Source organism: Haemorhous mexicanus, chromosome 4 (genome assembly GCF_027477595.1).
Source record: "Haemorhous mexicanus isolate bHaeMex1 chromosome 4, bHaeMex1.pri, whole genome shotgun sequence".
Lineage (NCBI taxonomy): Eukaryota > Metazoa > Chordata > Aves > Passeriformes > Fringillidae > Haemorhous > Haemorhous mexicanus.
This window is the reverse complement of record NC_082344.1, coordinates 51,413,190-51,440,302: the sequence shown is the minus strand read 5'-3', so window position 1 is coordinate 51,440,302 and position 27,113 is coordinate 51,413,190. Positions and strand designations below refer to the sequence as shown.

Here is a 27,113-nt window from a genome sequence, read left to right as displayed (position 1 = left end):
GCTCTAGAGAAAATAACTGCTCTTTTTAGATCAACCTGTATTTCAATTCAAAGGCAAAAAAAAATTAAAAAAAAAAAATATATTTATATATACCTCCTGCCAGCACATCATCATCATTTCATACATCTGCTTACAGGCCAGTTTGGGCCGATACAAGCGATGTCCTTGGCTAACCATTGTTACCACTTCATAGTTGGAGCTTTTTTCAAAGGGCATTTTTCCTTCTGTATACACTTCCCACATTAAAACACCTGGGGGAAAGAAAAAAGAAAATAACTAACTTCTTAAATATACGTGTTTATTAAACATATGTGTTTATTTTGAGTCCCAGACTCAAATTTTCTGAAAGATAAATAGTTTGAGATCCATATTCTAGACAATTTTCACAGGTGTCATCACTGAAAATGTGTTATTCTAGTAGCATGGGTTTTAATGAATAACAGAACTAAATGTGTCTGGGGAACTTTATCACTAATGAAACCATGGCAAATGGTTTCTCTGAGCTTCTTCTCAGATGTCTAAATCCTTCCCAATAACCAGAGCTTAACTGCTACTGATAAAATATAAAAAATACACTTTCTTTCCATGATGATATCTTACCAAATGACCAGACATCTGACTTGCTGCTGAATCGGCTGTAATTAAAGACTTCTGGGGGGCACCATTTCACAGGAAATTTAGCCCCTGAAGAACTTGTGTACTGGTCATCAAGGACATACCTAAAAAACCACACACACACAAAAAAAAAAAAAAAAAAAAGGTGAGACATGATATCCTTCTCAAATTTTAATTTAACTTTGGATTGGATTATTAGAAGCTCATATTGCCACCTAATGGCCATGGGCGTTAGCATCACAAGATAAAAATAGCTTCCCTGGGGCAGTACTACTGCTTCAGCCACGACTCTGTTCATTTTTCATATTACCCCAGACTCCTTTCTTGTGATTTATTAGCTATACAACACAGGTCTAGGCCACCTGCTAGTTAAATGTCTCTATTATGAGACAAAATGAGGGAAAAGCAGAAATTTCATGATCTGTTTTTCACCAGCCAGTCTGAGTTCAGCTGTCAGAGGACATAGAAACTTAGCAACACAGAGATGTGGCAAAAGTCAAACCACGGTGCTTTAACACCTTTCTTGGAAGAGCTGCTCCCACCACTGCCTCACCAACACATCACCCACACAGGCACTAACAAGGGCAGGAAATTAACCCCCTCCAGATCTCAGCATCTCCCAGCCCTTCAGTTAGCACAACTCTGAAACATCTATCCCAAGAGAATCCCAAACTCACTGAACGGCCTCTTTCTAACATCTATTTAACAAAATACAGTTTAACTATTATCTCTGCAGCAGCTCTGCTCTCTGAAACACAAACTCTGTCTTTTTTTAAAATGAGTAAGGAAATCAACACAGAACAAGCAAGCATTAAAGGCACTAGAAAAGAAAAAGGCAAAACAAACCCCAAAAAAACAAAAATAAGAGGTCAAAAAAGATCGTTTTTGTATGCAATTTTGCTTGGTCTGTGCTGCCTTTGGGCTAAGTACAAGGCTTAGGTGAATTTTCCCAAATCTCCATAAATGCATCTGCACACTCCCACATACCTTGTCATTCCAAAATCTGAGACTTTGACCACTCCTGAGTCACTCACCAAGCAGTTCCTGGCAGCCTGCAATGGGAATGGTTAGAGATGGATGAAAACCTGGAGTCTCTTGCAGAACAATTACAGTAATCTTATCATTATCATGTTTTTTTATTCATTGCTTAGCAAATTAAGCCATTTACCACATTTAGTGGTGTATTCTCATTATAAAAAGTACATGTCATCTCCTCTTGATAATACCTCTTATGCATCTACTCTTGATTTTCACAACTACACTACTGTGGAAAAGATCACCAGAAAAAATTATCATCTGAAGGGATTAATGTGTGGTGAAAATGGCATCAATACAGAAAGGAGATAGGCTGTTAAATCAGCACAAATTGCTACTATTTATAAACATTTCAGAGAGATTTTATTCCATTTTCTTGGGAGAGAAAAATCTCTCATGATTTTCTATACAGACCAGTCATAGAGACTTGACTAGACCATAAAGAGCCAACTTTACCAACTCAATTTTCTGCAAGAACAGAAGCAGTTTCAAACAAACAGGTCGTTTCAAAAAGGAATAAATACATTCAAAAATAAAAACTTCAAAGAGGAGTGTATTGCCTAAAGGGATGTTACCAGGTCTCTGTGGATAAAGCTGTTCCTCTCCAGGTACTCCATTCCCTCACATACGTCCTGGCACATAGTAAGCAGTGTGTCTTTACTCAAAACTCCCCGTTTTTGTCTCAGGTAATTGAGAAGGCAGCCATGCTCCATGAACTCTGTCACGATGTAAATGGGCCTCTGCTGTGTGCACACACCATACAGCTGAACTAGTTTAGGATGTGTCAGCTTCCTGAAAAGATTGAGATCATATCGTTATTACTTCCTCCACCCAGCGCCAGTTCTCCAGCACACAAAACTGCAGAAGTACCACCTCCCCCAGAGTTTATTTAGAATCAGTATACAGCATCAGAGGCCTAGGACTGGAAATCAAAGTGCCAGGCACACAACTCACATCATTACTTTAGCTTCTTCAATGAAGTCCTCTTCATACATGGCCCCTTCCCGAATTGCCTTGATGGCCACTTTGTACTGCGCCCTCCACTTCCCGAGGCGCACCACGCCGAACAGACCGCTCCCCAGCTCCCTCATGAAGGTCAGCTCTGAGGGGTTAATCTCCCATTTCTCTGTAAAACAAAACAAGTTAACAAACAGTTCAGGAACCTACTGAGCTGGCGGAGGATAAGGAAGAAGAAAGAGAAACTGGACTAGTAGCAAATTAAGGAATTTAGGTAGAAAATGTCCAAGAATTCACTTGAAGACTGAACACTTCTGTACGTCACAAAACAAACTTTTAGGTGGACATGACCTTTAAGCAACTCCTGACTAAGAAGTCAAAATTCAAACTTTCCTGAGGCCAGTAATTACATACTGATATTATCAGATTTGATCTCAACAAAATGCCACCACAAAGTTGTGCCAATGCATAGAAGTTGCTCACATCACCACACTTGAAAAATGGCTATTCCAAGTTTATATTTTAAAACAGTAACCCCTCAACAAAGATCAAAGGGTCAAGTTTGAGTCAGAAGTCTGGAGACTAATGAAGGAGCCAAAGGCACAGCTCTCTAATAAGGCAGAGCTCAAGATATCCATGGCAGAAAACATGGAGGAAAAGACCAAATTGCCCTGAAGCACCAATGGCACGTGGTGCCTCTGCACGCTGATACTCTGTGCAAGGGTCTTGAAACTACCAGAGGACCAGAGTCAGTTCATATAGCCAATCACAGCACAGAATCAGATATTTTCAAAACTTTTAGAAAGTATTGTAGCATCTCAGCATACATAAAATCATTAGAATAAGTGTAGATGAAGATAACAGGCAATCACCATAGCTGAATCCTGCCGTTGTTGGTGCTGTCGTCCTCTTCGGGGTCACCGGGTAACGCAGCCTGGTAACGAGACCTGAGGTTCAATGACAATTCAAGAGACACAGTTTACTTCTGAAACAGCACCAGGCAGCAACTCAGCCTCCAGTTCACTGCAGACTCCAATTAAGAATATGAAGAAAAATCAAAAAGCAGGAGTATGTTTTTGGGGTATATTTTCCAGTGTCATCAGGAAATGCTGGGCTATCTGAGTTTGATGTAAAGATCTGGAAGATATGGCTTTTGAGCAAGATTTATGACAGACCAGACTTGGAAAAAAGAAGTATTAGTATCTGTGCCCTGAACTCATGTCCTATACTCTCCCCACTCCATCATGCAGTGGGCAGAGACCAGCATCAGTCATCAGCTATGGATCTGGAGTAGGGATTTTCTAAACAACACATTATTGTTCTCCTCAACTGTTTGCTGTATGGGAAGGTCAGATTATTTCAAGTGGCAGTGACCAGCAGGTAAAAAGGTAGGGCCTGGAGAGTATCCTGGGGAAGTACCATCCCTATCTCCATCTACTATGGGTTGCAGGCAGCTGATGGAAGCACTATGTGGAGCTAAGGGAACAAGAAGGACTATGTGGAGCTAAGGGAACAATTTTTCCTGACTTGATACAACTATTCTCCTCTTACTCTGGGGCAGTAACATTTTATACACCACATATATATCTATATCTATATATATATACATATACACACAGACAAAACCTTTCAAATTACTGCCTATATTCCGTATTGAAATAATGTGAAACAACAGTGTTTCATGGCTTCCCTGAAAAGGAAGGATGCACAAAACCCCCCAAAATTTCATTCAAACAATAAAATGTCTCGAGCTCCTTTTTAAATCAATCTTAAGTGATAGAAAGAATCCAGTCCATCTACCTGCTGCATTATGGCTGTGGTATTCAATTATTTCTGGAATGGAGTTAAAGAGATGTTTTTCTGCGAGGTAGTACTGTTTTGGTGATGTTACTGTTTCTTTTATATGATAGTGTCTTATTCCTGATGAACCTTCCCTGGGAAAAAAACAACAATAACAATTAGTAATAATATCATATCATTTAGGGTGAATTTTTTAAGAGGAGCACGTTGACAAGAAAAAGTAAACTGAAAGGGCCAGCAGAGGTGCAGAGCACCACATGCTCTGGGAACAGCTTGAATATCAAATATCCTAAGCACTGGCCACTCGCCTTCATCTCAGTGCTCAAACCAAGTTGAAGATTAACCCAGAAAAAGTTAATTTTCAGCCCAGTGAGCTCCCCAGTCCAGCTGACACATGCAGACACAAATGCAGGCTGGCAGGAGAGAAGAGACCAAATGGGGTGGGAGAGCAAAACCCACTCCTTTGGGAGGGGGTTAAGGTCTTCTCTGGATTAAACCAAATGGGAGCTAACCATGGGAGCTAACCGTGAGAAGTTCATTTAGTCACCTGTCTTTTTTATCAGGAGCCCATTTCTTTATTGAGCCTTCTCCTGGCTTTCCCCCAGCCAATGAATTTGGATACAGATACAAACAGATTCAGATGAGACAAGGTGTGCAGAGAAGCTACAGAAACTCACCCTCCAAATTTTGTGTAAAGGGAAACAGTATACAGGCCAGGCTGACTGGAGTCTCTCACCACAAAACCACCTTCTTTATCCTAAAACACAAGCACATTGACAGTTCTGAGCAATTGGTTTTAAGCAATATGATTCTTTCACTTGGCTCCAGGATGTGCACTTGCCAAAATAAGCCTCTGCTTTATCTCAAAAAGCTATTTAAAGTGAATTTCACAGTTGATACTGCAAGGCTGATGTGCTTACCTCATTTCTGAGGAGCTGCTCTGCCTTGCTTCTGTTCAGGTTTCGGCTGTACCACCTGCAACACAACATCAGTAAATAAAACTTCCCCAAGGTGCACAATTTACCTAAAATGCTTTAAGCAAAGTATTATGAAGCTGGAGATTAAATAATTTTATGATAAATGAAGATCAAGAATTGAACCTTTGATAACATGCAAAAATAAGTCTCTACTACACTGTGCGGTTGTCCCATAAAAAAGCCCTGAAACAAATCCATCCCACAAAAGCCCATAAAACTCAGGGAACTGATGTAAGTTTTTGGAAAAAACACTTGTCACACACATCCAGGGTGATGGCAGCAGTTGCTGAGAAGAGCAGCCCAAGGGGAGGGCTGGCAGCCCTGGGGAAGCAGCTGCCTGCACAGTGGTCAAACCACCCACGGAGCTGGTGTCAGACTGCTCTGCCATTCAGCATTTCCACACCTCTGGGCTCCCAGGGAGGACCCACCTAGCAAAGGAGAGGCTGAAACTCTGAATTCAGTGTCATGGCTGCACATCTCTGAGCTCCCTGCTGCATGGGCAGGTTAAAGCAGCTAAAGAAGCACCAGCATGTCAGCCAGTCACAGGGAATGACAAAAAAAGGAAAACCAGGCAGTTTGCAAATGGTGTGGTGCTGTTGTTTTGAGCTGTGCTGTTATTTTAGTAACCAAGCAGGGAAGTGGCACAGCAGCCTCTAATCAGATTCTGCCTGTTCTGGAGACAGTGGTTTCTTGCAGTTGGTACGTGACCTGGAGTAATGCTCCCTGGACTGCACAGAGACTCAGAATTTTGGCCCCAAGGTGGTAAAAGCACAAAGTGGCTGGACCAGATAAGGCAGTCCAGTTCCTTCCTTCCCTTTCTGCCAGCCCTGCAGCCCAGCCCAGAGCTGAGCAGAGCTCTTAGCAAGAGTTCCTAAGATGAGAAAGCAACAAAGAATTCCCTCTAGTCAAGCTAAGGGCAAAATCCCAGATGAAATTCTGCCTTCTGTCAAACCATGGCAAGTAGGAACCAACCATATGTAGCTGAGAGTAAAGTTTTGGAACTACTAACATAGCTTTGAAATTTGGTTTTGTTTATTATTTTCTTACAGTTCCATTTTATCACATGAAGTGTGTCCTAAATTCTCAGGCATAACAATTTATCCTATAATGATCATCACTATAGCATAATGAGCATCAAGAACAAGTTTGGAGAATATCATGGTAAATTTTACCCTGATGTTCTTAAATAAGTACTTAACCAGTACTTATTTAAGTAATTAACTGGAAAAAGCATAAAAATAAAAAAGAACTAGACATTTATAGCTGTTAAGTTACATTGAAATCTGAAATGCATCTAATTACATATTTTCTCTTGAAGCTCTTGAAAACTAGAGCTTCCAAAATATCCAGTCTTTTATGTTTATTTGGAGTGACTTCCACTGTTTTCTCCTCTACTGTTTACTGCTACAAACTTTGGACAGACATGTCACTTTACTAATAAAACAATACTTAGCACACTTAAAATGAGTAAATTTCCTTCAAAGTTTCCCTTTGTCTACCAGAGAATTAAGAGGGGAATTTTGCTTTAGCATGATAGCCTAAATACCACATGCTGATGGCTGTCTCGCTGACTTGACTCCACATTATAAATCCCAACAAAATCAATGAGGAGAATCTGAAAAAATATATGCCTATTGCAGTTGTTTAAGCTTAACCTCTAGGTGCTACCATACATGAACAGTCACTTTCAAAATGTTAAAAATACGTTGTCATTCTTGAAGCATTGGTTTCATTTCATAATATTCCAAATTTTAATTCAAGCATTCACTTACTCATATTGATCAAGGTTGTTGGACTTCTTTCCTGTTACATAGTTGCTTGGGATATATCCTTGTTTTCTAAAAAAATATAGAATAGATCATCTGAGTGAAAACATGTAAAAATGCATGCCTAGAAGACAGTTGTTTCATTCTGCTAATTACCAGTGGTCTCTCGATGTAATTTATTAATTACTGACCCACCCACTCTACTACTGATTATTCAGAAACTAATTTTCCACATCAGCACTTCCACATTAACTGTCAGCACCCCTAGAAATGTGTCATGGGCAGCAGAAGTGTCCAAGAAAACCAGCAGAAGGGATGAAGGAGAGTGAGTAACCCTCTGCTGTTCTGTCACTCTTCTGCACTCAGAAGTCCCAGTCAGGCAGGGGAAATGTGTGTGGAGCCTGACACAGCCTGATAACTCACAATTACCCATAACATATGGCAACAGGAACCTGATAAATATTGAAATATGAAAACTTTCATCTTTGAAACCGCAGGGAAAATTCTAATACAGGGAATGTGAAGTAGTAGTCATTTGAGCATCTCACTGCAATTCTCTCTCAACTTATTCAAAGATTGTCCCTAATGATCCAGCTATTAAGTAAAATGATGATTATTCAAGTCTGGAAGTTAGAGCCTGCTGAGCTAAATGTTAACCATATTGCTCCCTAATGAGATGTTCCCCAGGGAAGTGGGAATACTTTACCAGTCTAGTGAGGTTTTAAAGGATGGCTGGTGCTTTAATTGGGGAACTATAAAATTGGAAAGTAAACATAATTGGAAAGGCTTCCAGTTCTGCAACTGTCTTTGCACTTGGGTCCCACAATCTATCTGTCGAGTACTGCCCTTTTGAAATTGGTTTCTGCATGAGAATATATGGATGAGATTTCAGAGCCTGGGCCTAATGTAGAGTCTAATGCAGTTATTTGTTGATACATAGTCAAAATGAACTTCTACAATATAAAAATAGACTTCTGAACTTTATAACAACAAGTAAGGAACTCATTTTTACCCATATTTGTCTCTTGCCTTCCACCAATGAATGTCATTCTTCTCAATCACTGTATATTCTTCACCTTTCTCCAATCTTAAATCATGGTGTTCTGTAGGTTCAAAGTCATACATTGCTACCACTATCTCCTCCTCTTCATTCCCATTTTCTTCAGCTGGAGGAACAGGTGGTGGAGGCCTTCTCTGAAAATAACACAACATTATAAATTATCTTTACCATTACAAATTATCATTATCATCCCACGCTGCTCCACCCTCCATTCACCCTCACCATCACACCAGTGCATCCTGGAGGCAAAAGCTGGGCTAGGTCTGTGGTGGCCTTGGGGCAGCTGGGCTCTGTGGCAGCAAACCATGCAGGTGCCATCCATGGGGCTGGTTTGTGCTGCAGCCCTGCAGCTGCCAGTAAAGAGCAAAGCTGGCTGGCATTTGCTTTTTGCCCACATCTTCCACCAGCAGTACAGATACAGCTAACAGATGCAGATACATTTCAGTGGGATATTTTTCACCCTGAGATAGAGCAGGATGCCAATTGATGCATCCAGAAATAGACCTTTGCTCCAGGATACAGCAAGTATTTTGAGAAATGCAATCACTTTTTCAAAAGGCAGTAATTATCTAGTCAATATTTTAAAGATTCTACCTACCGCACTTTTTTCTGGCATCGAAGAGGACAATCTCATTACATCTAGAAACAAAGCACAGGAGAGGATTTATGCCTATTTATTTAGCTATAAGTCTCAAAATGAAATAAAAGGTTTAAATTTCCAATTAGGCTTGAATGTCTTAACAAGCTTTCAGTATGGCTTAGAAATTCAGAAACATAGACAACTCCAATTAAACTATAAGAAAAATGATTAAATATTCTTGCAAATACATCCTAAATCAGCCAGGAGGTTACATTGACCACAGATTTGGCAACATTTATGCCACACCAGAGCATGCCACAGAGAGCTCTGAACCAGTCCTCAGATACAAAAATTTATGAGACATAAAAACGGGATAGAGATGAAAAAGGCATAAGAAAATGAAGCTGTGTTCTTGTCAGCATGATGATCTAAAAGTCTGTTAGTATTAACATCTGCCCTTTTAAAATACATAAGCCCCTGACCCCTGCCTTGCTAAATAATGCGTAACAGTTGCATGTATTTTCTTATTACATCTTCCAGATCCAAATTTTATTCCCCCTGCAATGCCTTTTTCATGCATTTAAAACACTGAGCTATAGGTCATGGTTTTCACTTTGCTGACTCAGCATGAAGCCATGAGCCCCTGTTTATTCTGCAAGTCTTCTAATACTACTGAATCCCCAGGTCCCCCTGACTGCCTGTGCAGACATAAGAAATCACTGGGTGCCACAGATTTAACTGGGAGACAAGCAATGGCTCAGTTTCTTTCCCTACAACAGAATTTTCCTTAAATCAAGGACTGAATAATTACTAGCTCCTTTGTTGGACAATATTGCAGTGCCACAGCAGCGCACACTACAGCATCCACTGCTGAGTCAGCAGAACCTGCAATTTGGAGGATGGAAAAAGTCACAGCTCATCCAGGTTCAGCACAGGGGCATTTACAAACCTCTGAGGAAATTCAGTCCAGTGTCTGTAAATACACTAAACCTTCCTGGATGATTTTCAGCTTGGTGTAGGAACACTCAATCCAATACAGTTATTATTCTTTCACATATATGTGAATGAATAATATGATAATGTTCATATCATATATGCACATGGATATGAAGAGGTTTTAATAAATAACTGAAGAGCTGGCAAGATTTGTAGCTGAATCTTTTTACCATAAGGTTTTATCCTCAGTCTAAGGTAAACATTTGGTCAAATAAGTTTCAAAGGGGAGAAAAAAAAACAAATTAAATTCAGCAGTCTCAATGATTCCTTTCAGATTTATCTAAACTTTTTTCTTTTTTGGAAGGATATTTTGCTGGCTTTTCTATTTTTTACCAAGAATGCTTGGTAATTATTTTTGTCTTTAGGCACAGTACCAATATTGACTCTGCTCTACAAATTTGCCTAATACCCAGGGCATTCAGGTGTGACAACAGGATCATATAAAAATACAGAAAAATGTGCCAGAAGAACTTCATAAGAAAACATATGTACTTACTGTTTTCAAAAAGACTATATTTTTCACAGCCAGGTGCTAATTTTTCTGTCTGCCTACAGCATTGATAAATTCCCTCTGTCCAGAATTTAGGATGATATTTTACCATTATATTGCTGTTGTTCTTTATTTCTACAAGAAGAAAAGGAGCATATATTGAAAGATACAAAAAATAAAGAGTCTGCAAGAGGGTAATTTTAATACATACATTATCTTTGACATTAGGCATAATCTTTGCTTGCCCTTACTTTAGCATGGCTTCTCTTCTTGCAAGTTTACATGGAGGTGATAAAACAATCACAGAGGATATGGTTAAGGTAATAACTTTATTCCAGAAGGGTATGCCATACTCCCCCCCTACACCAACCATCCTAGCAGGGGTTTGGTGCATCAGTGAAAGGAGACCCTGCACCACTGGGATCAGTCAGGCAGCTGTGTAGGCTTTGGGAGCTCTGCCTCCTCCTTTGTCACCGCTGCAAGTGACTCAAATTCATCTACAAACAGTGTTCTGGAGGGAAAGACAGTGGATATTTATCTCTATTCTGTGGCACAATTCATCATTTTGGCCTGGAAGGCTCCTTACCCCATGCTATGGGCTTGCTGAGTTTCAGAGGTCCCTCCTTGCCCTCTCACCTCAGCCCAGAAAAAATTTCTTATTACTTTACAGACCACCTGTAATTAATGTGAGCACCTAATGGTGAGAGAGGGCATTAAGAGGCAAATAAAAAAACCACCTTTACTCACTGTGAAAGCAACTATCTAATCACATCTCAGCAGAGATATCTCCTATCATTTTACATCAGCCTAAGGCCCACAATGTTGCCTAGCTACATCCAAACAAAACTTTCCCGTGACGCCATCAACTAGCTTGGATAAACTTTTTAACTCATTGTGCAAAAGTAGAGTCAAATTCTGATTGCAGCTGAACTTCACAAAATCAAACTAGATCAGTCTGAGTATTTGAGGCTCTCAGTACCTGTTACCACACCCTGTGTATGCAAGCAATGAGCTGGCCCAATAAAAATTAAAATTGGTAGATATAAGCAGCAGAAGCTCTACCATTGCATTTTTGTAATTTGTTGTGGGCTGATGTAGCCAGCAGCTAAGCATCCATGCAGGCACTCACCCACTCCCACAACCCAGTGGGATGGGGGAAGGAATAGAAAGAACAAGAGATAAAAAGTTTTGGCTTGAGATAAAAACAGTTTAATAACCAAAAGAGAGAACAAAAGAACCCACAAATAATGTACAGTAAATCATTCACCATCTCCCACAAGCAGAGCAGTGCCCAGCCAGCCCCTGTGCAGCAGCCAATAGGGAAGGAAAAAACCCTAATCCCTGTCTTCCTCTACCCCAGCTTTTACTGCTGAGCTCAATTTTATATGGAATATCCCTGTGGTCAGACCAGGCTTGCTGCCCTGGCTGTGTCACCTCCTAGCCTCTTGTCCACCCCCAGCATGTGGGAGCAGAGGAGGAAAAATGCAAATCCTCCATGCTGTGCAAGCACTGCTCAGCAGCAGCCTCAACACTGGTATGTTTTTAACACCGTTTTGGCCACAAACCCAAAACACAGCACCAAGTTAACTCCAATCCATGCAGACAGCTCAAGCAAAGGTATCTGCCTATGTTAGAGTTTAAGTACAAGCAGTTCCCATTACCTTCTTTCAGGTTCCTCACCCACTGATCCCGGCTTTGGGCACTCGGTGCAAAAATATAAAGTGTGTTAGCATCATATACAACCTGGAGGGGGGAAAAGGGAGAAAAGAAATTATCAAAATACATTCACCTCATAATGTTAATTCATTTCTTCCTGAAGAAACAGAACAAGACAAATGACTGTTACACTTGGAAAATTAATGTATTCAGGCACAAAATGCAGAAACTGGCAAAGGTTATTAAGGTGAATTATTCTGATATGATATTTTCAGGAGAATTAGGAAGAATTTTGTAATGGTATATTATCTTGTCAGCATTCCTTAAAATGCTTGCTTCATTATTTGCTTTGTTCATTCTTCAGTGTGTTTTTTCTAAAAACAGTTCAATTTAATGAATGAAAACTACTTTGTAATCAGACATTCTCCCATCTGACTCACTATTGCTCTGGAGTGACTCTTTTTTATTTCTCCACTGCTTGTATTGGCAGAAAAAGAGTATTGCTGTGGCAAAAATGGATCAGAGTCACTGCTGCCCCTCTCCAGCAGTGGAATTCCTCCTCACTCCAACCATCCCCTCTAAAGTAAGGAGGGAATAGTAAGCATCCAACCCCCATATTTTTATTTTTCCCCTCTAAGCATTCTGTTTTCTGTTTTCATTTCCCTTCAATTCACAATGAAACAGGGGAAAAGAGAAAAGCAACCACTTCTATTTTGATTTTCTTATTCCTATATAATTTCATGGCAATTAGATTTAGATTATTGTGAAAGAATGAAGACAGAGAAATTGAGCTGTCAGCTCACTTGTTCCAGCAGAAGAACAGGGCAGGGCAGTTTCCAGTCAAAAGTCAAGCTGAGAGGGTGAGGAAAAGAAAACAACCAAGTGTCTGTGGCCCAGCTCCCAAGGGAAGGGACTGCAAGGGCAGCAGATCCCCCTGGCAGGGGATGTTTTTAAAGCACTGGTCCTGAATTACCTCCCACCAGCCCAAAAGAGACAGAGAATGGGCTCATTATTTGGAATTGACAGTAATTTTAAGGGCAGTTATGTCCAAATGACTTGGTGTTGTTGAAAAGAACTTTAATTTATGTATTTTATATTTTGAAAACATACCTGAAAAGGATATTTATTTTGACATGGAATAATACCATCATTTTTTACAACTTCTACACATTTAATCCTTGAAATATCCACAGATCCTTTTCTGTACTTTTTCTATAAGAGAAAAAAAAGAAAACATTTGTTAAAAGATAACCAATTTATCTAATAATCTTTTTTTTTCTGAGCAGAGACATCCTGATTTCTTTCCCACTTGTAACAGTGATTTCACTTTATGTGACTTTAACTGGAGAAGTTGTCTGAAAACAGAGAGTATAAAGATTTGCACTTGTGAAAATGCACTGAGTACAGTAAATTTGTTTAGAGAAAAGTACCAATTCTTTATATAGAAAGTTTCCAATCAGATGTGATTGTAGGTTTAATGTACTCTTCTTTACAAAAAAATAACTTGAGAAAAAAGAAGTGCCTCCCCCTCGCTGAGTTCATGATTAAAACTGGTATCATCTCATCTGCTTCCTTGTTCTGTTGCTGAAGTGCTTCCATCATTTGGAGGCTTCTGCTGTGTTCCACTAAGGTTCCAGATGCTACACAGGCAACACAAGGCCCTAATCAGACTGAAGGCAGAAGATACAGGTGTAACCCTGGACCAAAGTGGGGTCTGTGTTGAAGGAACTTTGAACAAGGCTAGCAGAAGCCCCGAGAAGCGAAGTCAAAAGCAGAGACTAAATCTGAGATTTAGTCACCTACACTGATAATTATGAGCATTTTAAAGAAGGCACAGGTGCTCAGCAGCTGCTGCACAGTGCATGGAATGACAGTGTAGTTCAACACTCTGGAGAGGAAGCCCCTTGGAAGAACAGCTGATAATGAGAGGCAGGTGTACTGGGCTTTAGTCTACACTGAAATCCACAGAAACACTGTTTAGTGCCATCTATCACTTTTGGGACAACCAAATCTCTAATAGGAGAGGGAGTTTCTACTGGAATCCAGAACAAAACAAAAGCAGTAGCAGCTCATGGCTGGTACTGAATTAATACACATCAAAAAAATTGATTTTCCAAGCACATCCAGAACATCCAGTCCAGAGTACATCTTATGAAAGACTGACACTGTTCACACAATGTGGAAATAATTAGCAATTACTGAATTCTTTGAGATATGCTAATCCTTACTCAGCTCCTCTCTAGGGGATGGAAGTTTTAGCCCAAATAGCAGAAGTCTGGTACAATCGCAAGCAACTGAAAACACAGTCTTGTGAACAGAAGCAAAGAACAACTTCAAACACAGCAGTTCTGATTCCATCACCCTAGAAACACTACAGTTAATTACCCATAAAGTTTCATCAGCACTTAAAATGCATTTAGCACTCTGAGTCTTATGTAGATTAATGCAGAGTAAACATGCATAAAGAATTCATGTACATCATGGTCAGCACCAGGAAGAATGCCAAGAGATAGGTTCAGATAAAGCTGCAACTGCTATTTGTTACCAGAAAAACCAACACACACAAGAGAGGCAGGTTTTTTAAGGGAAATGTATGGGAGAATTAGGTACTTTAACCAACCATAAAGGAAAAAGTAAATCATAAACACTACCATGAGTTGTACTACAAAGATGTATCAAGTAATACTGAAAAATAATTTTGTCCTAAGTATGCAACCTTGGATTTTTTTACCAAAAAATCATTTTAAGTTTTTTGTTTATTTTATGTTGGTCACTTCCAAACTCAGTATATTCTATGGTATCCTCTTATTTGAACATTGACTCCCTAAAGTTCATGCAAAAGCCAAAAGTTGTTACTGAAATCCACACCACTTGGCAGAGCAGGCAGTACTGCCTCTCCCTCTCCTTGTCACTGTGTGGCTGACCCAGCAGTTTCAGGGATGCCAGGTTAGCCAGGGCAGAACAGGAGGGTCCAAGCGAGATCAGCCTTTTCATGAACCCCAGAATTCAACACCCCACAGAACTGTGCTGAAGACACTCTCCCTCCAGATGTCTCTTGTGCACAACAACAAGCAAAGAAGAAGAAACACCACTCCTGTAACTTATCTACCCTGCTTTCTGTGTCCAGAGGGGGGCTCATACTGCTTGGATCCCACCTGCTGGTTAACTGAGGTTGCAGGACAGACAGACAATACACATTGGAGGGGGTTTTTGTGCCCAGAATCTCAGAATTCCCTTAGAGGAACACACTATTATTTTATCTTGAATCACCCTCCTTCTGGGTTCAGAGATTTTCATGCCAATTCTGGCATTCAGGGAGCTCACTCAGGACACTGACAGGAGGACAAAAGACAGGAATCCAACTAGATAACCATCTAACATTTGGGGGGGAAACATAAAGGAAATCCCCTGGGGTACAGCACATCAATCTAGTAATTGTATTTCCTAAGTCATACCTTTGTATGCTTTCTTGATTTAGGGTGGCTCAGTTTGCTTCATCACAAGATGCTAAATTAAGCAAACACAAAGCTGACCCACCTTACAAGGCAATCCACCTCATTAAACCTAATGTCAGGGAAGATTCTTCTGTTGTTGCATATTTTATAGATTTAAAACCCCCTTTGCATATGTGAAATTAAAAACAAACCTACTGCTCAAGACATTTTCAGATCACACCAGAAGCAACAGTTATCAATGCCAAGTGTGCAGCTCTGTTTTAGGTGACCATTACTCATCATATAAACTATTGTGCACAGAAGCAGGAAAGAATGACTCAAGAAAAATGCTAAAGAGACCACTGCAATTCTCTCTCCTCCCTACCTAGATGATTTCCCTTTATAATAACAGGACATCTTGCATACCATAACTGTGTTGCATTTATTCCCCAGGCAAATGGGTCCTATGGGCTCTACAACCAGCTGTACAGCAGACATGAAATGCAGAATCAAGGCAGAGCTCAAGCCCTGAAGCAGTTGGGAAGTAGAGATGTGGAAATGAGCCAGCCCTGAGAAATTCAACCACAACCACTCTTTCCAACAAGAAAAGCTACCAAGAGACAAAATTAGTACAATGGCTAATCATGCAATGTTGAAGAGTAAGAAGCAGAGGGACTTTTTTAGAGATTCTTTTTTTTTTTTAGGTGGAAGATGGCTAACAGAGTAGAAAAAAGACAGATTTATTGTAGAAGTAGCAGTATTTTACCAGAACATTCATGCATGCTCTCAGAATGAGATACAAGTATTCACAGAGGATTTGGAAGACTCACAGGTCTGTGAAACACAGGGATCTATGAAACCTGGTCTGCTCCTTTACTAAAGATAGATATATGCCTCTAGAGGGAGGCCTGTAGAAGCAAATATGGTTAGAACAGTAATAAAGGTATAAAATACTAAGTCCCAATAGGGAAAACCTAAAATAGGTAAAATATGTGCTTCAAAGTCACACTAAAGGTTGGGGTTTTGGTAAGGGTTTTCTTTTTTAATATATCTTCTTTCTGAAAATAACAAAAGGGAAGTGAATATACAGAAACTATTATACAAAGCTTTTCAAATTGCTGTACTTATTTCATATCTACCTATGTTTCAAAACATTGATTTACAGTTTTAGAAGTCCTGCTCCTTGCTCTCAATGGGTATGGCCAAGTATTGTTTCCATACAATCTCAAAAGAATAAGCTCTTTAATATGCTCTTTATTTTAGCATATTAAACAGTAATATGAAGAAGTCATAACACCAGACCTATGTCGTCAGATATGGAACAAATACAGGATTACACAATTCCTTAAAAAAATAATCTTAGAATACAGTAAGGCGAGAAATACCCAAGGGTCAGATAAGTATACAGTCAAGCAGCTGATCCTGTGTACATTTGGAGTTCCTCCTCTGCTAAATACAGAAGCTTTACACCTACAGAAGCCCATATTCTCACTACCAAATGAAAATTTCTTCAGTGTATTTCCTCTTTGCTGATGAACATATTGCACTGTTTACCCCTACAGAAGTATGTGTGTACATGGGGGTGTTAAACAATACAAAGGATGTTAGATCCGGGGGGAAAAAAAATCCTCAATGAAAACATGTGTAAGTCAGCCCAGCTTGCAAGAAATATCTAGATTTTTGTCTTCCCCATTGCTCTCTCTTTCTCTCTTTCCTTGATGTACTTATTATTTCTTTCTTCCATGCCTACCCCCATATAGGAAATCCTGAGGTCATCAGCATGTGACCCATGGAGCTTGTGTTCTCACAAGTGCAGCACATCACAGCACTACTTTTATCTCCTTTTATGGAGTGTCTCTTCAACTTTGCAAAACCACAAAAAGCCTGGCTAAGCCAGCACTGCCGACAGACAGCTGCTCTGATAGAATATGCTCCAGAGCCAAACGTACGGGTATTTTTATTTTTGGGTTCTTTGCAGGGGGGGAGGTTGGGCTTTCAGGTTTTTGGGTTTGTTTCTTTTAATAGTATTGCCATTTATTAATAAGAAGCACTGACTAGATACTTCTGCAGTTCCCTCTTGAGGCAAGCAATTACGGATTATGTGAATATAATTACTGCAGCTGGGTGTTAGGTGGCCACCTTTTCTATTCCTATATTTTCCAGTGTGTTAAATACACTGAAGAATGCCCTTCTCCTTTCAATTATATTTTTAAATTGTTAAGAAAAACGAGTATCAAGTATTTTTATTTATCTTTTGAAAGTGGCTAGAATTGATAGGAAAAGTGAAAGGTGATTACTCTTCTGATCTAGTCTGACCTGATCCAATATGTGTGTGCAAGGAAGAATTTGAAGGGGAAAAAAACACAGACATAATTAGGAAGAAGAAAGTTTTAAACCCTGTCTTGCAGATTAAGAAACAGAATCCATTACCACGGCCTGGCTGCTCAGCAGATGTCAGTGACCAGTACTGGAGAGACTGAAAAGCACACAAATAAATTCTCAGTCACAGCACTGATACAACTTCCTAACCATGACTACAGCGTAGTATCTGCAATTAATGTAATTAATTTACTCTTCTCCTGCAATGGAGAGGCAGCCAATAAACTGTGCACAACTGCAGTTATGATACATTGCTGCAACCTCATAAAAGTAAAGGACACACAATAAATCAGCCAGGTCTCCATCCATATCAGGCCTTAAATACCCTACAACTCTTCAGCTGCCAAAGTAACTGCTGTACCTCTTCAGGTTCTTTCAGACAAGTGTCATCTCTTGCTGGTTTTTTGTGAAGTCCACACACACAGAGCTCTCAGTTTGCCCAGCCCAGCTGCAGCATTTCTGCCCTGTTTTCTCCCTGCTCAGGACCACCCTCAGGCTGCTGGCTGAGTGACACCTTGCATTCAGCCCAAACTCAGCCTCCACGCTGGCTGAGCACCAGGCTTGGACAGCCTGAGCCACGCTGAGAGGAAAGCCCAAGTCCACAGGCATCACAGGCAAGTGACCAGAGCCCAAAACAGGATCCAAGAGGTCACTCAGCCAAGGCACTTGCTGCTTTAGCTACTTTCTCAAGGTTCAGATGATGGTCTCCACAACTGCAGACCCCAGGTCCTGCTGGGGACAGCCTGACACTTGGCTACTTATTGCTGTTCTGTATCTGAACATTTCAGCATTCCTGCCTTTTTTACTTGTCCACACTGAATTGCAATCTACAAAATAAAAAAAAAAAAAGAGGGAAAAAAACCCACCACACACCTAATCCAAATATACCACATGGATTTCTAGACTTGTTTGTCAAAACACTTGCAGCTCCTTCAAGTTTTATTTAACCTGAGAACTCAACAAGCTTCTATTCCAGTAACAGTATCATTGGTGAAAATACTAAAATGCAGAAAAGGACATCCCATTCAAGATAGGCTGTCAATATGGAAACAAGTCACCCATGCCTATTCAACACAGTACCAGCTTCCCATGTGCTTTGCAATCAGATTTACACAAAGTTTATATAGGTAATTTCTAATGCTGACATATGAAAATGTCTCATTCAGCAGTGTCAAGAAACCCTTACTGGGATGAAAACACAGGATTTCTGCTATCCACAAGACTTGTTACCTCATAACAGACAGAGCATAGATAAGTGTGAGATTATTTTGTTTTGTTTCTTTCTTTTGTTTTGTTTCTTTGTTGGCTGATGTGCAATTTCTGCATCTTCCAGGTACCTTCAATAAGCCTGGATTTTCTTGTATTTTCCTCTAAATTGTCTTCATAGATTTAACTTTCTCAGCTCCTCTTCTGCACACTTATTAAAAACCTAGGCCTTCTATAGCCTTCTCTTATCTATTTTCCAGTTCTTCCTTCTTAAGACCTTTAAGACTCATCCACCCCTGTCTAGTCATAAAGTAAATATTCTCATCCATGTCTTTTCTATATCTCAACAACTGCAACCTATGCTTCTCAACTTCATCTACATTTCATTTGTTCCATCTCATAAAAATCAAAATTCTTGTAGAAAGATAGTTACTGCAGATTCTCATTTTATAGCAGACTTTTCTTTCAGCAGCTGTTATAGAAAACAGGGAATCATTACTACAACATAACCAACTTTTTTTACAACTTAGGTTTCTTTATGAATTGTCCTTTAGAAGTGAGCATTCCCATGCATCTGTTAAGCTGCTCCCATTCCCATGAACAGCATTACATTATGTCTCCAACTTGAACACTTTTCACTCACAAGTACTTAAAGAAAGCTCTGTTGTTATGACCTGTGACTTGCAGCTAAAAAATTCTCTGTAAACCTGCTGGTTTCAGAAGCACTGTAATACTGAATTGTGCTTTCATTTATACAAAATAATTACATCACCTATGCAATGACTAAGGAAATCCCATAAATCATGGTAATTATTTTAAAAATTTTAAAGGATAAGCACTATAGGAATAAACAACAGTAGAATGAATTAATCTTCTGTTAAAAAAGAAAAGTAAGGAGCACAGCTTTTCGAACTCTATAATGTTGTTGCGCTCCAAATGAAGTATTTGCACAATATTAGTGTTGCAATGAAGCTACACAATTTTACCCTGAAACCTACAGCTTTGGGGTGGGCCCCAGAGCTTTATTTTTCCTTCCTTAAAATATCACCACTGTAATTTCAGTAGCTTCTGTCTCCTCTATATTCAAATTGCAAGAACCAAACATAACCCTTACCAAAGGACCTTTTTTCCTTAGGAAGAGACTTTCAAAATGAGCAACCCCCCAAAATGGTTTGTATTCTGCTTTTTTTATTTATATCCTGGTTGGTTTTTATCATTTGTAACAGTCCTGTTTGCACAAGAAAGTTTTCACACAATCTGATCCTAATGGCAAATACCACCACTGCCACTGAAGACAGGAGCATTCTGCACCTCCCAAGTTCAGACTCCTAAACGTTTTCCCTCATGGAACTATCATTTGCCTTCTCTGTAGAAACAAATGGTTCTGCACACTAATAAACAGGTAAGTGATGTGCCTACTCCAATATCTTCTGTGCAGCTGTTCCAGAGCTAATGGGCATTGCAGCCCAAACTCTGCCCCCTTCTCTTCCTCCCTTCTAACACTGCAGACTCCTGTCCACTCAAACACATGCAGGGTAACCACAGGAACCAGGACATAGCCTCTGCCTTTTGGAAATGTAAAATCCAATGTACACTATTTGTTGCTGTGAACTGTCATCCACACAGCAAACGTGAGCAAACAATAAAGATGCCAAAGCACAAAGAAATTTAAGGTTCATAAGCTCATGGCCAGTGCAAGCTGCAATGGGATGGAAAGGTTCATTCAAGCATGCTGTGCCCTGCGTGGGAGGACAGTAACCAAACCACACACATCAGCACACTTTCAAACTAGAGTGTCACTGATAGACAAGCTGAGTGACAAACAGAGAGAGAAATATCGTGGTGAAAGGGAACATTGCACAGGCTCAATATATATGAGGATACTAACAGTTTACATATTGACAAGGACCGATAAAATTATGATCTGTGTCGCCTTTTGGAAGCACCACACTCATGAGAAACATCAATGTGAAAGTTTTCAAACCAACAAACTAGCAGGACATTTCACTTGCACAGACCAGCTTGTTTCAGCTAATTCACGGGTGAGAAGTACTTTAACACCTACACTTACTCTCTTTCCTTCATCATGACGAATTTCCCTTGCCTAAAATGCCATCTAGAGCAAAAACCTGTAGTCTGGTGGCACTTTTAAGTTCAAGCAAGATGCCCTGCCAGTACCAGCTAACTGAAACCTGTGTGCAGTAGGTGTTACTTGCTCTCATGGCTGTTCTGTAATGCAGCAGCAAGCCTGCTCCAGCTGAGGCCATCCAGCTGCCCACTTCAGAGACACCTTCTCACTGTGTGCTGAGAAAGGATTCACAGCAGCCAAACTCACTGGAACACAAGGAGAAAGCCAATAAACCACAGGTAGGTGGTGGCCAGCCCTGATGGACGTGGTAGCTCAGATGCAATTTTTGTGTGGTCTGGCCAGTTGGCTAACTCAAGAGGAATAAATTATGCTGTTCTTTGCAGCCAGCCTGCAAAGGAGTGTGGGGGGCATGTGAACTGCTGATAAGATGAGTCCTCCTTTCCATTGTCCAGCTGATACTTACTGAAGTGTTTAAAATTTCAGTGGACTCCTAGACAAGCACTTCGGTTTTGACTTTCCAAACAGACACAGATGAAAGTGTCAATGCACCGAAAATAAACTCCAGGGAATTTTGAGTTGAATATTCAAGATATGAGGTCACTTTTGACAGAAAATGGCTAAACGTACCTAGGGCCACACATATGTGGCGTTATTTCCACAAATGCCTCCTTGGAATTCAAACTTACACTCCATTCAAGATGAAATTAGCAATTTGGAAGAAGTCATACTAAAACTTCAGCTAAATTTTTGCTGGTCAAAAATAAAGAAAGCCATTCCAAGTGAGATTTTTTTTTTTTAATCGCTGGATGAAATATTTGATTTTCAAAAAAGTCAATTAATTTCAAAATTGTTTGAATTTGCTTATCAATTTGATACTTACTAGTATGTTTTGATTTCTTGAAAGAAAATAGTTCAGGAAAATGACCAGAAGCACACCTGAAATATCATCCTCAGTTTTCAAGCCACACAAAATTGAAAAGAGAGTTCCTAATAAAATATTTCATGCTCATGTTTCCTCATTTGAAACAAACAAACACTGCCTTTGCTATACAACCAGATTATCCAGCCAAGTCCCACTACAATCCATTACCCCAGCTGACACCAGTAAGAATAGTGCAGCAGTCCTCAAGAACAAGGGCCAGTTTGTGAAAAAATTCCTACCACCTCCCACTTCAAACTAGTTACTACTGTCTACATAAATGTGTTTAAAGCTGGCTTGGCAAGTCCACAATACGTGTTTGAGAATACTGCACTCATCTTAAGTCTTTCTGACTGTAGCATAACCAGCAAGATGGACTTTATAGTACATCTCCACACTCAGAATAAGAAGATATTTTACTTCTTCCCTACTTTCATACATTCATGACCAGTACTCTGTGCTTGGAGACCAATGCAGTTACATTTTATTACAGTGAATTTTTGTCTCCATTGTAAATGGACCACATCACATTCAGATTTCAATACCCACTTTTGCAACATCAGGAAAAAATACAGAAAATACTCTTTCCAACAATGACAGCTGATAAAGAGCTTCAAGAAACAACATTAGCTCAGCCTTTTTATTTGCTTATAATCATTGTTAGTCTAATATTGCACAACAGTGCAATGATGCCATTTCCCCAACACCTACAGTTACTAATTCTCAGAATTTATGACCAAGAAAAAAAGACAAAACCAGAACACATCCCAGCTTAAACAGAATATTTCTGTTTTCTGACATTAAAAAGCTATCTTCATGACACTTAAGGCACATTGGTTCCTGATGTATTTTTATTTTCAAGCTTCTTAACGTCCATCTTTTTAACAAACCTAAAGGTGATACTTCTTCCACATTTTTTATCCAACAGCATAATGCCCAGAGGGTAATCAGTAAAAGCCAAGGTCCTGTTGGCTTCCTATGCAAAGTAAGTTTCCCACGATATTAATCATAATTGTAGAGCTTTGCACAGGAGACCCAAACCAGGATTCTCCCTCCTCAGGCTTCTATGTTTTGAAACCAGTCTTGAAATGCAGCCTCTTCACTGATTCTGTAGCTATGCTCCATCAATAGTTCATGCCCCTGCTCCATGACTTACAGCAGAGCAATATCTTTAAGTGAGAAAACTGTGTATTTCTCCTTCTCATGGCAGCCATGCAGTTCCAGCTTCACTGCAGGCATGCACTGTCATTGTACCATGGCAGGGGGCCTGATCTGCTTGAAAGCATGTATAAATAGATTTAAACCAGTAATGAGCAAGCTAAAACAAGATTTTAGCCTGTTGTTAGTAGTCATGTTTAGGAGAAAATAATTTATGCCTCCAAGTAAGGTATATGGGACTTTTTCAGTATGTAGGACAGGAAAAAACAGAGAAGAGTGGCATTTATAATATGGAGTTTCTGGTCAAAGAGCAAGTGATGCTCCCTCCACTTCTGGCTGCACAGAACAATTAAATCTCTCAGCAGCATTTACATGAACACTATCTGCTATGGTTGACTGCTTTTTGTTGTCATAAATGTTCCACTTCTGTCACCAGACATACAAAATGTCTAATTCTGTCACTTTATTAATAATCCCAACCTGCCCACACTTTGAGTATTGACTAATCTGGTTATCGAGATTTACTTCAGTCTTGTTTTAAAAAAGAAATGGTATGATTATTCACGTGCCCACAAACCCTGGTTTTTTCTTGAACTCTCTCTACTGAACTTCCATAAAAGTTAAAATGGAAGAAAACAAGAAAATATTTCAGATTGGCCAACAATCAAACTGGGAATTGCACACTTGCCTAGAGGAGCAGAACTCAACCACCCTTGGCAGACTGCTACCACTGCAGTTATGGGATTAAAATGAGGGTGTGAGATCCTCTTGGCTTGGGATTTCCATGCTTATTTTACCAATCTGGACTTTGAATACTGCCAAGCCCAAAATTAAATCAGTCTGTACCTATCCTTTCATCTGTCATGTCTTTAAATTCAACCAGCATACAGGAGTCACATTTATTTCAGCAATAAACCCCCAGCTATTCAGAGGGGGCAGAATTATCTTGATGGCCAGTAACATTTTTCTCTTCATATAAATTACCTCAGCCAGAATATCCAGCTTACATATTTATAGCCACCACAATTGGCTTTAAAAACCCCAAACAATAACCAAACAAATAATTAAACCCACAAACATCTTTGCCATTTAAGTTGTTCAGAGACATTAAGAACTAACTGTGCCACAGAGATCTGAACCTTACAGTTGTGTTTTTTTAAAGAGACAAAAGTATTTAGTATGCCACTTTAAGATCAGAGCTCACTATTTTCAGACAACACTGTTAATAAAATAAAATGCTGATTAATGTTTAAAAGAATCTAAAATGAGAGCAACAGTGAAAACGAAAATGGTTTGAGGCTGGAAAGTAATGCATTATGGCTGAGCCAGTCTAACAACCTGCTGATGTCAACAGTTGGAGCATCCTGTTCTCCTCCACCACCTGGCACGGCCTCTGGCACTTGTTAGATCCTGCACCCAGCTCATGCAGCGTGCTAACCCAGCAGAATACTAATCCAACAAAAATAAAACCAGATCAAATATCTTTCTGCTGACCTAATTGCAGGCTTCCAGCACCTGAAGGGAGACGACAAGCAAGAGAGAAACTTTTTCCAAGGGCATGTAGTGACAGGACAATGGGGAATAGCTTCCAAATAAGAGGTTTAGATCAAATTTCTGGAAATAATTCTTTACTGTGAGGGTGGTGAGGCACTGGAACAGGCTGCCCACAGAGGTGGTGGATGCCCCATCCCTAGAAGTGCTCTAGGCCAGGTTGGATGGAGCTCTGAGAAATCTGGGCTAGTGGAAATTATCTCTGCCCAGCGTCAGAGGGGTTCGAACTGGATGAACGTCAAGGTCCCTCCTGACCCAGGCCATTCTATGATTCCATGATTAGCAATTTTTTTCAGAGCGATATGGATTCCAAGAAGGACCAGAAAGAATTTAAGCGAGTAGGGGAGTCTAGGAAGGCTAGGACAGGGACAAAACGGCCTTTTTCAGCAGCAAACTGATGGCATTGCATAGGCATAATGCATATTTTCAGCCCAACTGGCTGTATCTTAGGCAGAGATTTTTCAAGAAGTTACTGCATCCTCCACTGAGGGCACTATAGGCTGCCCTGTTAAATCTCACTGCAAATAAAACTGACAGTTTAAACCCCCCTCTCAGAGAGATCCACATGTCAGGCTCCTGGAAAAGCATTTTAGCCAGAGGACATTAACCTGCAGGGCAAAGGGAAAACTGGAAGGGGAAGACTGGAAGAAGGGAAGCTGGAAATGGTAACTTCTTAAAGGGTGGCGACAAGACCTGCAAAACCTGTTTGTCACATTTCTATTTGATCTGAATGTAAGACATGGGATAAGTAGGCAAGACACATTTCAGAGGGCTTCTTAGCCCCCACATCTTTATTCTCTGGGAGGAGGCCAGAGTCACCAAAATGGGAGTGTCTGGTATACTCTGCCATCATAAAATGGGGAGTAAAATGCCTGACAGGAGTGTGCAAGGAGGACAGAGCTGGGCTTCTGCCAGCAACGTCCAGTGACAGGGCCAGAGGCAGTGGGCACAAACTGAAAGACAAAAGGCTCCATCTGAACACCAGGAAACAATATTGGTCTTTTTTTTCTGTGAGAGTGACTGTGCCCTAGCACAGGTTGCCAAGCAAGGCTGTGAAGACTCCATCAATGGAGATACTCAACAGTCAGCTGGACAGAGATATTTGACAGCCAGCTGGCTCTTGGCAACCAGCTCTGTGTGGCCCTGCTTGAGTAGGGGGCTTGGATCAGACAGCCTCCAGAGGCCCCCTCCAACCTCAGTCTGTGATCTTGTTCTTAATCCCTGACTGTGTGCAAGCTACTTTCAGAGAACAAAGTGCTGTGAGCATCTTGTAGCATGGTAAGTGAGCTCAGTTCTGGTGCAACCATAACATCTGGCAGAGAAACATGCTTAGCAAGTCTTAGCTCTCCTGTACCCTCTTCTTTTAGCACAGGTAAGACAGCCAAGACAAGAGGTGGCAGGGTTCCCTCCATTAAGCTTTATTTGTTAAATGGCTTCCCAAGATATACAATATGTTTCACAAGCTACTGCAGTCATTTTAATCCTCTTCAGCATTGTGACAAACATGGAAAGTAGCCTCACTTAAGTGGAAAATCTCACCCCCAGCACTGAGGATATGACAGGGCACTCTGGGGGCAGGTGACCTTGCTGAAACTGAGTCTGAAGATTATTTGAAAAAATGCTGGTCTGAGGATTTGCATAGTTTACACTAATGACTTTCTGAGTAACTGAACTTAGACAGAAAGTGGTAATTGGGATGAGTTGCTTGTATGGTCAAAGATAAACTGCTTCCAGCTTCATTTCAATCACCAGGTAGCATGATCCACTCTAATGGATCTCTCTCTGCTGAACTTGGTCTGCAATGCACTGCTCCTATCAAATGATCTTTCTCCTGTTCAGATGGAGTTAATTGCCAGAGGTGAATGTAATGGCCTTCACAGCACACATGGCTACAAGAAACTGCAGTTGCAACTTTTTCTACCTTTTCCCCAATTCATCACAGCAGTGATCTTTCTCTGGAGAGAAAATGAAATCAGCTTTGATGACCACCTCTAAATGCTGTTTTATGTCATTCCTGCCATCCTGTTCTCCTATTGAGAACCGATTCACACTGACTACCAGGTAAGTTACCTACACCTCTGTCAGCTTGCATTATAAATAAGAGAAAAGCCAGCTCATGTTCACAGCCACTAATGACCATTTCCCTGACCAGCTCTTGATAGCATGACATACAGTAGGAAAAAAAGCCAGTTTGGTACAAAAGCAAAAAGGAACAAAGGCAATCTGTGTCTCCTACCTCCGCCCGACCTTCGTAGTATGTTAGCATAGACTTTGTAAGTACAAAAAGCCTCTCTTTGTAGTTTAAGGGAGAAGTCCTCTTCTTCTGCTGCGATCTTTTAATCAAAATCTCTTGTAGGATAGTAGTCGTATTCATTTCAGCCACTTGTCAGCTCTCTTCTAGCCATTGAACATCAGTTCCTGTGAAGAAGAGGAATAAAACATTAC

At 40.2% G+C, this 27,113-nt stretch overlaps 1 protein-coding gene across 3 annotated transcripts in view; it reads right to left on the bottom strand.

Annotated features, from left to right (window-relative positions):
• The window catches only part of TEC (tec protein tyrosine kinase), a 44,081-nt gene that overhangs the window by 1,612 nt on the left and 15,356 nt on the right, over window positions 1-27,113 (bottom strand). For 2 of the 3 annotated variants that reach the window (XM_059844879.1, XM_059844878.1), the window contains exons 2-17: window positions 26,905-27,086; window positions 13,043-13,144; window positions 11,938-12,019; window positions 10,283-10,411; window positions 8,809-8,849; window positions 8,163-8,344; window positions 7,157-7,222; window positions 5,328-5,382; window positions 5,085-5,164; window positions 4,408-4,541; window positions 3,480-3,554; window positions 2,605-2,776; window positions 2,226-2,442; window positions 1,603-1,667; window positions 601-719; window positions 94-251 (exon numbers count right to left, since the gene is read on the bottom strand). In XM_059844879.1, the coding sequence (XP_059700862.1) occupies window positions 94-251; window positions 601-719; window positions 1,603-1,667; window positions 2,226-2,442; window positions 2,605-2,776; window positions 3,480-3,554; window positions 4,408-4,541; window positions 5,085-5,164; window positions 5,328-5,382; window positions 7,157-7,222; window positions 8,163-8,344; window positions 8,809-8,849; window positions 10,283-10,411; window positions 11,938-12,019; window positions 13,043-13,144; window positions 26,905-27,042 (1,815 nt within the window). In that variant the 5' untranslated portion in view covers window positions 27,043-27,086. The remainder of the gene's footprint in view (window positions 1-93; window positions 252-600; window positions 720-1,602; window positions 1,668-2,225; window positions 2,443-2,604; window positions 2,777-3,479; window positions 3,555-4,407; window positions 4,542-5,084; window positions 5,165-5,327; window positions 5,383-7,156; window positions 7,223-8,162; window positions 8,345-8,808; window positions 8,850-10,282; window positions 10,412-11,937; window positions 12,020-13,042; window positions 13,145-26,904; window positions 27,087-27,113) is intronic. The other variant, XM_059844880.1, reaches the window with a different exon arrangement.